The 15,393-nt window shown below is 38.6% G+C and overlaps 1 protein-coding gene across 3 annotated transcripts in view; it reads right to left on the bottom strand.

The window, feature by feature from the left end:
* Positions 1-15,393, bottom strand: part of ARAP2 (ArfGAP with RhoGAP domain, ankyrin repeat and PH domain 2) — a 171,035-nt gene that overhangs the window by 14,569 nt on the left and 141,073 nt on the right. For all 3 annotated transcript variants that reach the window (XM_072125916.1, XM_072125929.1, XM_072125925.1), the window contains 4 exons: positions 12,969-13,108; positions 6,266-6,348; positions 5,608-5,643; positions 1,901-1,964 (listed from right to left, as the gene is read on the bottom strand). In XM_072125916.1, coding sequence (XP_071982017.1) covers positions 1,901-1,964; positions 5,608-5,643; positions 6,266-6,348; positions 12,969-13,108 — 323 coding nt within the window. The remainder of the gene's footprint in view (positions 1-1,900; positions 1,965-5,607; positions 5,644-6,265; positions 6,349-12,968; positions 13,109-15,393) is intronic.

Here is a 15,393-nt window from a genome sequence, read left to right as displayed (position 1 = left end):
CCCTCCCCACCCCCACTTCATTCTCTTGTACCTCACTGAAGTTACAGAGAAAAAAAATCGGGAATTATTCACCTGTCAGGAGAATGTTTGTTTATAAACTCCCGACACCCTAATAGACATGTTTGGCTGGGTTAATGTATATGGAAAACAAAGCTTTAAAAACATGGAATTTGGAGAAGCAGAAGTGGTAACATATTGATTGCAGTTTAAAGCGGTTGTACAGGATGAATCATAGAAAAAACACAAGAAATTGCACTTATCCCTGTTCTTGACCTTAAGTCCAAAATGGCCTCTTCTGTCTGCTAACAGCTAATAACTGCACCACTTCACATTTGAAGGGCATGGAGGGCTGAAATACTCTCTCGTCACATGTAAAGGCAAAGTTAAAATGATCTACACCTCATAAAAACTCACAACCGAGAGTCCATGTTCCATTTTTCCTATATTCAGAGTCATTGCTAGTTGCCTAGCTGTTTAATATGCCTTACTTATATTCTCAAGTATAAGCCAAGCTTTCCAGCACAAAGAATATGCTGAAAACCGCAAACCCGGCTTATATTAAAATCAACAGAAAAAAAAATCAGTACTCATCTTACCAACGTCCCCGTAGGTGCTCTTCTTTCTTCTGGCAGCGGCAGGTCCATGTGCACTAACCGCATGCACACTATGACTTCATACTATGTACATGGCCTGCGCAGGACCTGTTGCGGTCACCCCCCACATGGCTCTGCAACTTCAAGAGCACAGGTAGAAAGAAGAGTAACTGCGGGGGGGTGTCGAAAAGGTGAGTAATGATTTTTCTTTTATATTCTGGAGGCAAGCTGGATGGCTATACACTATGGCTGACTGACTAGCTGTATAATAGGGGCAGGCAGGCTTGATATATAATGGGGCTGGCTGTATACTAGGGGCTGGCTGACAAGCAATACACTGAGAAAGGGCTGGCTATATACTGAGGAAGGGCTGGCTATATACTGGGGGCAGGGGCTGATAGGCTATATACTGGGGACTAGCTGGATTTATACTGGGGGCTGCCTGGCTGGCTATATACTGGTGCAGGATCTGGCTATATACTGGGGATTGATTGTCTACAGAGGGATTAGGGCTCACTAAGTATATACTGGAGGAAAGGGACTGAATAGCTATATACTGGGGGCAGAGGCTGTCTGGCTATATATTGGGGGAAGGGCACTGGATAGTTATATACTAGGGGGGCAGGGGGATGGATAGCTATATACTGGGGGCATGGGCTGGCACCAATACATTTGCCACCCTAGGCTTATACTCAAGTCAATAGGTTTACCTAAAATTAGGTTCTCCTGGATTATATGCGAGTATATACGGTACTTTAGTTTAATAAAGTGTTCTTTAATTGTAAATAGCAAATTAACAATAGTCATAAATAATTTAGTGTTTTTACTGACTCTTCTCTTGCAGTACAAAATAGGCATCGGCATGGTGCACATAATTAATTTTAATTGATCTACCTGACATTCAGCTATAATAATTTTGCATATGAAGGTAACAAAATAAAATGTCAGTGAACAAGTAATCTCACAAAAATATCTACAGAAAACAACGCTAGAAGTCTATTTTTCTATCCAGATCTGTTAAGTACGGCAATGTTTTTTTTCATCAACATTTCCATTACTGTAAATCTGAAAGATTGTTAATTAGTATTCCTGAGACTCATCATAAATTTTATTGGTCATGATTGAATTCTAGCCAAATTTTATGCATGATGCTTTAATACCCAAATCATAAAATCATTCCCAGCAGGTTGATTTGTGGCTCTTCTATAACAGGTTTATGACTTGTATAATATATCTAGAAAGAAAAATGTGTGTCTTTAAAATCACAGAAATATGTGTATGCATTGATCTTACTAACACTACTTTACCTGCGCATTAAGAATACTGATCAGCCACTCCATCTGGGCTTCGGCAGAGTCACAGCACAGATACCTGGAAATGGATTAGAGTATAATTATAGAGAGAGATAGAAGGACACACATAAAACTCCCTTTACACACTATAAACGCCATCAATATTATATAAAACAGAACAGCTAGAATTTGTGAGCTGTAATATTAGATGACAGAAATGAAGATGGGAAACTCTTGTATTCTTCATTATATATTCCCATTTGGAGTCTGGAAGATCATTTTTACAGTCTGCAGATGTACAGTATATTTTGATCTACAATAATAAATAAAAGTAAAAGATAAAATAACAGGCAGTCCCCTACTTGAGAACACTCGACTTACAGACGACCCCTAGTTACAAACGGACCTCTGAATGTTGATAATCCACTGCACTTTAACCTTTGGCTACTATTAACATCTATAAAAGTTATCAACTGTGTCTACAGTGAAGCTTTATTGTAAATCCTGGTTGTGATGACAACCCAACATTTTTAAAATCTATAAAGAACATAAAAAAAAAATTTGGCTGGGGATACAATTATAAAGTATACAGTTCCAACTTACATACAAATTCAACTTAACCTACAGAGCCTAATAAGAATAAGAACAACGGGGATGATGATCTAATGTTTGGGAACAAACAACAAATGGTAAAGGAAAGGACAGACACAGACAGTAAGTCCTAATGGTAGAAGCACCCAGCTCCCGCTATCTATTTGCTTATCCAACACTAGAAGATAAGTGACTACTGGTTCATTTTCTATTCCTGCGCCAAAGTGAAGAACACAGAATAAAGGACAAATACAGAAGAAATGTTGTACGAATATGGGACAAAAGCAATGGAACAATGCAGTACAGAATCCAGAGACAAACAAATGGTCAGAAGACAAGCAGGGGTCAGAATATAAAAAAATAGGGAAGTTTAGAAAATGCTAGCAAAAAACTATTTGCAAGCATTGTGAAGGGAGCAGACAAACCTCTTATTAGATAGCGTAATCCTTGTATAAAGACTGATATGACTGGTCCCCTGGCATCCAGACAAACCAGACTGGCAGGAAAGTAACTAGCAGAACCTATTAGATGTGGTCAACAGAGAGATATGAAATTGATTCTCAGAGTTGGCCCAAATAAGGGCTGTTTTACATCACGTGATCAAGGCCATAATGGGGTCTGTGCCACGTCCTGATCACTATAGTGTGGATTGAACTCTGTGCATTATAATTATATATGATGCACAGAGTTCTGGTTTCCCCGATATGTAGCAGAGATGACTGTTGGATTAGGATATGAGCTATCACAATTCTGTGGTGTGATGATAGGGATAGGCAAAGATGGATATTAGGGTATTTATAGCATCGGAGGTTGCTTGGAACTGAGGAGCGATGACTTGGCATTCCCATAGAATGTGAAGAGTCTTACCCCCAACAAGTTGGGGATGCAGATGGGAATATAAGTGCTTACTTAACTGTAGAAAAGTACCATCGCATCTTGGTTATAATAATGGCTTCCTCAGTGCAAGGAAATGCTGAGTCAATGAATGCGAATGTTTTGGGCTATTGACAGTCCTCTGATATTTCGCCCATCTCTGCTTCCCATTTAGACATATTAGGCAATTTGACTTTTTGGATTTTTTGTTGTACTAGTCTAAATTTCTCTTTTCTTTTCTTTTAGTGAAAAGGATACTGGCTTAGAATTAGAAACCAGGTCATGTATGGATTTAATGCCACTTTTATGCCATTTTTATGCCAATTAGTGAGTTCAAGATGTGGTAATTGGTTTTCCAGAAGAGTGAGTGGAATTTTGTCTAGTTGAAAAACAGTCAAATCTGGACCTGCAGCCTGTAGTGTAGTTCTCCATGCCCAGTCTGAGACTTACATAGCCAAAATAAATATTGACAAATAGGGTAGGTGCCAGAGCACTGCTGATAATCTGTTTTTAAGCAGGATTCTTGTAAGTATTTGCATCTCTAAGGTCACCAATGCTTTGTCCATTGTATCTCACCACCAGAAATGCTGGTGTTTTCATTCTGAAACCAGCTGTTACCGTCTTATTCCATCAAACATTGCCATTGCTAAATTTTTTTTTTAATATTCAAATTAGATTCTGTCGCTCCAGGGCAGACGTTCGGACGTTTGGTGCTCCATCCACACATAATTATGCATGATTCTTCCCTCCCCTTCTTCTTGTTTAAGTCTTCGTGAAGCCACTTCCGGCTCCATTTGTGCAGCCGCACATGTAATGTGGATAACCAGCTCTTAGTGCAGGAGGAGTAGGGAATTATCCACAGTTGATGGAGCGCCATAAGACTGAACAGTGACATCCTGGAACATTAGATCCTAATTTGAATATTTTTATAAATATTTTTCTCTTAGCAATAAAGATGTTTGATGAAAAAAGATGGTTTCAGCATGAAAACAATAGAATGGAAGTGAGCTCAACTCAAAACCATACTATGCCAGTGGTTGATTTCCTTTCACTTTTTGCAGCCCACAACAAAGTCAACAGAAGAGAGACAGTTGAGGTGGAAATCATTAAGAGTTCAGGAATGAACTAAAGCAGCGTTCAGACTAGTGCATGATAGAATGAAAACATTTTCTACTGTACTTTATGAGCTGAGCATGGCACTGAAGCTAGTACAGATTGTACAGATGTACAATGCCTTGTGCGGCAGTTTTTAAGAAAAAAATTTATGAAAAAGTTTCATTTCCAAGCGTACGTCATGTGATTTGTTTACTTTCTTACCCTTTGAGCCAGACAAATTTACTATAGCACATGTTATAGCTGGAATTACGCCAGCTTGGACCTGGCACTTAAATTCTGATGCGTCAGTACAGTGCAAAAGTGAATAAGAGGTCAAACCTCTTAGCAATTCTGACATGTTATGACTGATTGCGCTGATTTATAAGACTGATGCACAATGTGTTAATGTATTAAGTATGTTCAAACCATCATTTTATTATTAAGTTAAAGGGGTTTGCCCACAAAAGAAAATTCTCAAATTTCAATCCCCTATTGCTGTTCCTAGCTCACACACAAGGGAGGAAGGCAAGGTCATGTGAAAATAAACTCTGTATATAGCTGAGTGTGTTCACTGCTGTGGATACAAAAGGCTCATACATAGAATAGTGAGATACAAGATCTCCCTTGTTCATACACTCCTACGATGTCTGCAGAACACCTCACCTTCTGCTTTTCCCATATTTTCTGCACATTGCAAAAAATCTTGTAACCTTAAGTGCCCATACAGCACAGTTTACACCCTTCGTGTAACTGTTTCCATTATTTATTACATTTTGTAATATGTGCTAAGTATAATTGTACTATGTGCTAAAGGCTACATGGCTGTCACTATATAGTCCTGTATGAAGTCTATGCAGTGTTCAGTGGATTTACTTGTAAGAATCTCACTGGATTTACCTCTAAATAACTTAATAAGAGAGCATGAGGCATCATAGGAACTGTGGGCAACCTAAATTTCACTCGGCTTCAGGGCTGATACAGCAAGAGGTTAGTCTCCACCCACTTCACCACTGATGTGAAAATTCAGGAAATAAAAATTACAAAGGATAGATATGCTATGTTTTGCTAACTGAAAAAGCAGACTTTATTTTCTTAATGTCATTACTTTATTTGAACACTGAAATCGCAAGATAAGTAAATCTATTATGAAAATGTCTTCTTACCATTGATGTTTTTCTAGACTGACTGTCAAGCCAAACCTGAAAAATGTAATAAAATCCAATTAACTTAAATATATATATATATATATATATATATATATATATATATATATATATATATATTCTGCACAGCACAGGTTTTTCTTAACTTTAATATAGTTGTTTTTTTTCTATAGAACAGGCCCCTCAATTTATAAATTTGATAGCCTCTATAGTGTCCATTTCATTGATCACACAGACACAATGGTAATTGTGCCCAATACTTCAGCCTAGCCACTATCAAGTAAATGGTATTAACCTACAATACCAGATAAGTTTTTTTTTTAAACTTTGTTTATTGATTTTATATTTTACATTGCAAATATAAGTACACCAATGAGCATTCAAATATCAATGATCATTCAGTTAACAAAAGAGAGCATTTTGCTTCAGAAGTTTCCAGGTAAGTTGACAACTGTATGAACAAGGCTGTGTAAGTAATAAATGTGGCTCATTATAGGATAATTGGGTTCCTTTCTATAGGAATTCTTGCCTTCTCTGTGTCAATAATGTACAATTATGGGTTGGACTTAATGTTCTAGTTTCAACCTCATCCCCTATGTACTTTATTCTACTATAAACTGCAATCTGTTCCACCTGCATTTATTCCTTCTATACAAACCTTGTTGGTGGTTTGACTTTTTTCTTCACTCCCAGGTAGACCTTGCATGGCACTATAGGCAGCTCTTTATCTGGCTTAATGCTCTAAATAAAATACATATTTGATTATTACATTATTTATGGAAAAAACAATAATAGAAGTCATAGATCTGTTACATCCTCATCCCTTTATCGCTAACAACGTGCCTGAATGATCCAACAGGCGCAAGTGGGAAGAGCACCCATTGGGGGGGGGGGGCATTTATTTTTCTTCCAGTTTTTTCTGTTTTATGAGATTTTTTTGGCACATTGCAATTTTTGCGCCTTTTTGGGGACATTTTGAAATGTCAGATGAACATTAGTTTTTCATCAGTAAGACACATTTATCTTCTATTCCAGATGTGCTAATGACATTAATGTCACAAAGTTGCAAATGACATTAATCATTTCAAATTGTCTAAAATTTGCAACATTCTTTGGTGCAAAAAAAACTCCAGACATAGGAAAACTTAAGGAAAATGTTGGAAATGGAAATAAATGACTTGAGACATTTGTTCAACATTTTTGAGACATTTGTAACAAATGTCTCAAAAACAGATCTGAAAGGAAAAACATTTAACGCAAGGAAAAAGTGAGACTCATAAATTACCAAAGTAGCAGATGGAAAAGGGACAGGCAAAAATTAGACAAAACAAACACTGATAAGATAGATGACCCCCAATGTTCTTAGGTGGCCATTGGTATGAAAATATTTCAACTGCGTTCTCTTCCAATGAACATAGTTTAGAACAACTATTTCTTTGGTTCCTCCTTTAGCAGAAACTGTGGTATGAACCATTTAGTTTATGACCTCATATTTCCTTTAATAACAGTTACGGCTACATAATGGACACTCTACTGAATTTGCATGTTATAAAGTATCGCCATAGGGATACATTTGAATATATATCATATTACTAAAGTAAAATTCATTCCTGGTCATTAAGTTTTAAAAGGTGCAATGTCCAGGGGCATTAAAATTACTGTGGCCTCTGTAGGACACATTGAAATACCTAATATAGGAAATGCAAATACTTCTTTTAAATATGAGTTTAGGTTCCAAATTGGAATCCTTCTACCCCATAAGTACAGTATGTCAATTCTACCAAAAGGGTAAACAAAAAAAGTTTTTTTTTCATAATACCAGTCCATTTCTTATGTAATGTAAAATGTAATTTTCAATTTTTGTTTCTTGAAATAGTTTGGATATATTAGAGATTTTGAGGAGACTCTAATGATGTAGCAAGCCATGCTAATGATTTTGCCAAATTATTGGAACTAGTGCTTAGCAATTGGCAAGATAAAATAATATTACTTCCCCTTTCACAGTACAATTTAGAAAACTACATAACACCTCTATTTACAAAAGGCATGATTTAGAGCATAACATTGAAATTCTCAAACTTTTGGAGAAGTTTTAATTTTGGCACAAAAAAACCTATGAGAGTTTTGACTAACCTGACCAGAGAGTCTTCAAACTTCAGAACAATTGTTTGAGAAAGTATTACTTTAAAGTAAAAAAAAAAAAAGCTACAAAGAGTTTTCTGCCTTGTTGCTAGCAAGTTAGAATTCAGCAGAGATGATAAGAGCAAAAGTGATGAAAGAGGTATTACAAAGCTTGTTTTGCTGTATACTGTACTGTTTTCTGCAAAGTGTTGAAAAGTTACTGGCAAATTGTTGGGACACTGGGACAATTTGTTTAATTAAATATTTATAATTTTTGAAACACTAAAGACAATTTAGAGAGCAAGAAAGGTGTAATTTTGTATGTTTTTAAAGATATATCCAAAACTCTGCTTGCCCATTTATATGTTCAAATTAAATCTTTTTAAGACTATCATTCATTTTAGATGATAGCCCAGCAGTCCTTTTCCCAACTCCAAACTCCCTATCCGCACACTCACACACACACTCTTAGCTTTAACCCCTTAAGGACCAGGCCCTTTTTCGTTTTTGCGTTTTTATTTTTCACTCCCCACCTTCAAAAATCTATAACTTTTTTATTTTTCCATGTACAGAGCTGTGTGATGGCTTATTTTCTGCGTAACAAATTGAACTTCGTAGTGATGGTATTAAATATTCCATGCCATGTATTGGGAAGCGGGAAAAAAATTCTAAATGCAGTGAAAATGATGAAAAAACACATTTGCGCCATTTCTTGTGGGCTTGGTTTTTTACAGCTTTCACTGTGCACCCCAAATGACATGTCTATTTCATTCATTGGGTCAATACGATCACGGGGATACCAAATTTGTATAGGTTTTATAATGTTTTCATACATTTACAAAAATTAAAACCTCCTGTACAGAAAAAAAATTCTTCATTTTGCCGTGTTCTTGCACTAATAACTTTTTCATACTTTGGTGTATGGAGCTGTGGGTGGTGTCATTTTTTGCGACTTCTGATGACGTTTTCAATGCTTCAATTTTTAGGACTGTTCGACATTTTGATCACTTTTTATAGAATTTTTTCTATTTTTCAAAATGGCAAAAAAATGCCATTTGCGACTTCGGGCGCTATTTTCCGCTACGGGGTTTAACGCAGTGAAAAACGGTTATTATATTTTGATAGATCGGGCATTTTCGGACACGGCGATACCTATTGTGTTTATGATTTTTACTGTTTATTTATATTTATATCAGTTCTAGGGAAAGGGGGGTGATTTGAATTTTTATGTTTTTTTAATATAATTTTTTTTTTTTTACTTTTTTTTATTTATTTTTTTTACTATTTTACAGACTCCCTAGGGTACTTTAACCCTAGGTTGTCTGATTGATCCTACCATATACTGCCATACTACAGTATGGCAGTATATGGGGATTTTGCACACCATCTATTATAATGTGCAGATCGCACATTATAATAGATAGCCTCGATCATGACAGCCTGGGATCTTTGTGTGATCCCAGGCTGTCATGGCAACGGATCGCCGCTCCCCGGTGACGTCACGGGGAGTGACGATCGGAGCCAAGATGGCGGCGCCCACGCGCCGCCGGCTCTTTAATGCCGCCGGCAGCTTTGCCGGCGGCAATCAAAGGGTTAACACCCGCGATCGGTGCAAGCACCGATCGCGGGTGTTAGCGACGGGCGTTTGCTTCATTATGAAGCAAATGCCCGGTGAGTATGAAGAGGGCTCAGCCTGTGAGCCCTCTTCATACTCCCCCATGCGCAGTAAGACGTAAGGGTACGTCTTATTGCGCTATGGGGTGGAGGTTTGTCCAATATTCTAATACATATGGTCAGCTTAAGAGCGGAATTGTGCACACAACCAACATCCATCCAAAATATGGATCGTAATTAACTGAGGTTGTCTTGACTAGCTGCACCCATTTATTTTAAAGAGGTGGGCCTAACTGGTAAACTCTTTTTTAAGCTTATGATCTTGCTACAGGTTCAGTTTAGATGCTACACATTACAATATATGACAGGTTCATTCATCTGGGCCTCATTCATCATAGCCTTTCTAGTTAAGCCCCCCTTAAGAGTTGGGCTTTGCAAAAGATACTATAGAAGATATTTTTCATACAATTGTGCATTGTGCCATCGGGAACATCAATACCAAGTAAAATGACACACACACATCTTTTCCAGTGGCATTTAAAAGATCATTGCCAGCATGAATAGTGGATGTTAGCCAGTAGCATAACAATAGGGGAAGCAGCCATAGCAGTTGCTATGAGCCTGCAGTGTCAGGGGGCCTCGACCTGCCACACTAAAAAATGCAGAATTACACCATTATATACATATTATACTGCACAGTGTACAGCATATGTACAGCATAAAGCACTCTGTCTGTATGGTGTGTTTATTTTATATATACGTGTTTATACTGTGTGTATTGATGAATACATATTATGTGTATGTTTATGATGTGTATATTCTATTAGTGTGTAATTGATGTGTATATACCATATGGGAGATATTTATCAAGGTCTCTGCACCACGCCAGTGGCAAAGAAGCCCTGAAATAATTGCAAATGCTAGCTTTTTGCTAGCACTTGCGATTATTTTCCACAAACCACCACCTTCACGCTAGGCGAGCAGACTGTGCGGCTGGCCAGGAACTGGGCCATCACACAGCATTATTGTCCCTACGCCTGCGCACTCGATGCAGCCAACGAATATTCACATGTCAATTCACATGGCAGGGCATGGCGTAGGGATTGTCACTGTGCAGGACCCCGCTGAAGCCTCTTGATGTATCTGGCTGTGCCAGAGCAGCGACAGGGCTATTATATGTGGCACAAGTCGGGATATGATAAATAACCCCTTATGTGTGTATATAATGTGTATACAACGTGTTTATACGTGCATACATGCTGTATGTATACATGCAGAGGTGTAACTAGGAGAGGCAAGGCCCCATCACAGGCTTCTGAGTGGGACCCCCTTCACCCTCAGAAAACATACATATTTTTATGCTCACACTTTTACACATATGCACTGATATATACATTTATACACTTACACAGATCTGTCTCAGTAGCTGCTGACAACATGGGGAAAGTAGACGGCAGGAATTACAAATGAGAGAACTTTAGGCCTGTCATTCTGCTGTCCCCTCCATCTCCCCTGACATATCATGCTGTGTACCATCGAAGATGTGCCCTGTTATTTACATATTATGCAATATAATGTGCAGTATAACATGTTTATAATGGTGCAAATCCACCATTCTTTATTACGTCAGGTAGGATGATTGGGCCCCCTGACACTGTGGGCCCAATAGCAGCCACAATGGCTGCTACCACTGTAGTAACGCCCCTGTATGCATATATAAATGTGTATATAATTACATACTGTACATGCATGAGTGTATATATGTATATGTGCATATAAGTGTGTGTATGAGTGTAAATAAGTGTGTATATAAGTGTAGAAATATGTGTATACATGTAAAAATATGCGTGTATTATTTATTGGAAGTTAGGCCCCATGTAAAAGTCTCCTGTGGGGCCCAACCACTCCTAGTTTTACCCCTGGTGTTAGGGTTTGGCTCAGGTACCCAAGCCAAACTTTTTTTCTGTATTTGGCTGAACTTACAAACCCTCAAAGGATCTGCTCATCCAGTGGGTGTTAGTGGCCATAGAATTTGCAGCATTCCTCTTTACCAAGATTTATTTTTGCTAAAAAGCCACAAGTTTCTCATGTAGTCATAGAATTATATAGGTCATTCACTTCCCACAGGATTGGATTCATCAGTTTTTTGGCCCTGTGACTTGTTAAGCTAAATATAAGGATTACAAACCATGGAAAAAGAACATTACTTGACGGAGAAACTGCTAACATGTTTCCATTAAAGTGTAACCGTCATTTCAAAAAAATTTTGATATGTTGTAGGGCAGGAAATTTTAAGCCCTTTTGCAATTGGATTAGTTACCCAAATCTTGCTCCTTCCTCTTGTATTCTGTAGACTTCCCCTAGATGTCAGTGACTGCTTAGATAGCTGTTACTTTAGACATTCAGAAAGAAGCAGAGACTACGGAGGGAGAGACGCACCCACATTTCTCTCCCTGCAGCCAGCTGATCACCTCATGTCTCACTGCTCCAGCACTCAGTTAATTGCTGCCAGGAGCTCCAACTACTGTAAAAACCAAGCACCTACACTCTTATCTCTCCAGCTTTCCCTACACTTGTATGTAAACAAATAATCCACACAGACAGAAACTGCAGCCCCCCTCCCACATCACCTCACACAAGGAAGTGGCAAGCTGTGCCCTCATGTGCTGTGCTGGAGTGTTAGATAGATAGATATGATATAGACACATACATACATAGATAGATATGATATAGATAGGAGATAGAAAGATGATAGATAGATAGATAGATAGATAGATAGATAGATAGATAGATAGCTCAAATCTCATTGGTCAGCAGCAGGCGCTTGTGATGAGGTTACAGGGGACAGGTCCCGCCTCTCCATCTTGCTGATTGTAGGCTTTTTGAGAGCTGGAAACCCTGGTTGCTATGGGCCAAAAAAGGTACTAAATGAGGACCGAGAGGAAAAATACTTTGAGGAATGATTCCCAGGGACACCTGGAGCAAAATTATGTATTTTAGGTTCTTTTTGCTCTTTTTGACGGTTACACTTTAAGTCTAGACCAGGTAGATTAGTTTGATACTGTCATCTTTAAGTACATCTTAGGCTATATTCACACTAACGGCGATGCACGGGATGGGAGAGCGCTGCCTGCCCCGCCCCACTCCATAGAGAAACATGGTACATGGCGCCATAGTACGTAGGAAAGATATGACATGTGCCACCTGTATGGCATCGTACCGCTCCGTACCACTCCGTGTTCCCATTGCCGGCCTAGGGGAGACGTATATAGACCGCAAGCTTGCTGCAGTATACACGTCCCCAATGGTTGTGTGTATGTAGCCTTTGTCAGTTTTCTCCAGACCAATAGTTTACATTATTATTTCCATGGAAGATTTCAATACAGTATGCCTCCTGCAGAATGGGGATTGTACCCACCCACCGGAGCATCTTCAACATATTTTATACATTTATCATAAATAATTAAAATTCTTCAATAATCTTTGAAATATATCACTGAAATGTAAAATCTATTATAATTTAATTTACTAAATTATGAGCAGCACTGAAATATTCTTTAGACCGAAGGCTCAGAAAGCAATCCAGTATCCTGCAATCACATACCAAAATATTGAGATATTGTTACCTTTATGTCTTTGTAGATAAGAAGCTTTCTCTCCCTTAATACAATGTATTTTTCCTGAAATTTATTTCCAGAAAGACGTTTTGATGAGTCCTCTTTGTATTTTAGATTACCTGATTGAATGTGTCGGGAGATAGTTCTGTCTGAATTAAAGAGGAAAGAGATTACTTACGAAGATGATATCACTATAAAGTACAGTACAATTGTTTCTAAGCAATTCCTACCAGCAGTTATGGCTGCTTGGTTATGTGTTACTACGGTCTCAAAATTAGAATCAATAGTATCAACATGTGGCCACAACATAACAATAATCACTAAAATAGCATAAATAAAGTATTAAACATTATTTCTGGTTATTATTCCTGAAATTTTTTTTAAAGAAGCAAATGTTAGCTGAAAGAAAAGAAAACCCCCACAAATATGCTATTATAGAGCATCACCAAAAATTGAGGATTATTGATGGACATTTAAGTTGTGATAGGGATTTATATGCAGGGCTCCAGCAGCCCTCTTGACTTTTGTAAAGTGAGTCCTAATTAACTCAACAACCTTTTGTCTACTTACATCAAGCCAATCTTCTGTCTACCTACATCTCTTTGTCTGCAATGCACTTGGCTCAATTCCAATTCACAACTCATCATAAATGCCTACTACTGCAACACTGCAACTCCAAACTTGTCCCCACAGACACAGCGAATGCCAACACCTCGATTTACTGACCCCAAAGAAACTAGATACCAGACTTCCACAGAGGACTCTACACCAAGTCAACTTTGACCTGTCACTACTCTTTCACCGACTCTACACCAAGTCCACTCTCTTACCGACTCTTTACTAAGTCACTACTAGTTCTTACAGTCCCACGAGGCCGTTCAGACTCCCCAAAAAGAAAGCTAAACGCGCACCTGATCAGGGTGGGTCTCCGCTGCACGTGCAAAAATTGAGCTCTATACCTCTATGGGCAACCCTATTGGCACCAGTCAAACAGTACTATAGACAATATGATAATCTGACAGAATATCTCCCACTCTCCCACTCTAGCATTGCAGACATCTAAGGGTTACTACTTCCCATCTCACAGCTTCAGCTAACATCACAGACTGTCTGACCATCCGTCACTGTCCAGTCTCTGTCCAGTCTCTGTCCAATCACCTTACAAAGTGGTTATTTGCCAAAAACTATGAGCTTAGGTTACAGTGAACAACAGTGGCAAACATATAACACAGAGACAGTCTTACCCGGTCCATCCAATTAGTGAACCAGAAGTGACATTTCAAGGTAGACAAAAAAAACAGCTTACCCTGGGAGCTCTCTGGTCAGTTCTGTTCACCAAGCTGGAGGGGACCCTTCACGGAGGCTGTCTCGGTGTTGTTGTTGCTCACTCCTAAGCCCACCCAGGGACGCCAATACTGATAGGGATTTTTATGCAGGGCCCCAACAGCCCTCTTGACTTTTGTAAGGTGAGTCCTACTTAACCCTTTGAGGGAGGATGAGATAGCTGCCGACAGCGAGATGACAGAGTAAAAGAAAGACACAGTCCGGTCTTTACTCAAATGAAACTGTTTATTTCAAAAAACCCCAGCTGTATTTTAATACAGAGAAATCAGCATTTTGGGTGTTGTATGAAAGGAGATAAGGCACTTCGATTCCATTGGACATCAGCACATTCTGGAAAAAAAGTTAATTAATTGTGCTCAGTTCTCAGAGACCTTGTACACAGATATTGTTTATACTAATTTGCTGAGAAGAATAAGATAAGTGGGCTCCAGAATCATAATATAATCAAGGACAGACTGGCTTCTCATTAATTGTCAAAGGGTATTAGCTGACAGGCGAGCAAACAGGTTACATAAAATGAAGTTTGAATCATGAAATTAACTTGACAATGGTCAGGGAACATGCCCGCTGTTTCTAAGATGGCGGACAGTAGTCAAGATGGCGTCCGAAACCAGTGCGATCTCCTTAACAGGTGCTATGACATTTAACTGTTTAAGGACCAGGCCCTTTCTTGTGTTTTCATTTCCATTTTTCTCTCCCCACCTTCATAAATCTATCTTTTTATTTTTACACATAAGAAAGAGCTGTGTGATGGCTTGTACTGGGAAGCAGAAAAAAAATGCAGTGAAAATGGTGAAAAAATGCATTTGCACAGTTTTCTTGTGGGCTTGGATTTTACAGCTTTCACTGTGCACCGCAAATGACATGTCTACTATATTCTTTGTGTTGATACAATTATGGGGATACCAAATTTGTATAGGTTCTATAATGTTGCTGGCACCGATCGCGGGTGTTACCGGTACGTCTTTGCTGCAATATGCAGCAAAGACTTACCGGCTATGGAGAGGACACAGCCCGTAAGCCCTCTCCATACCCTGGCTCCCAATGTGCGCCGTGAATACACAGCGGGCGGTTGGGAACCGGTTAAATT

Source organism: Engystomops pustulosus, chromosome 1, assembly GCF_040894005.1.
Source record: "Engystomops pustulosus chromosome 1, aEngPut4.maternal, whole genome shotgun sequence".
Taxonomy (NCBI): domain Eukaryota; kingdom Metazoa; phylum Chordata; class Amphibia; order Anura; family Leptodactylidae; genus Engystomops; species Engystomops pustulosus.
Note: the sequence above shows the minus strand (reverse complement) of the source record. Positions and strands in the feature narration are given on the sequence as shown.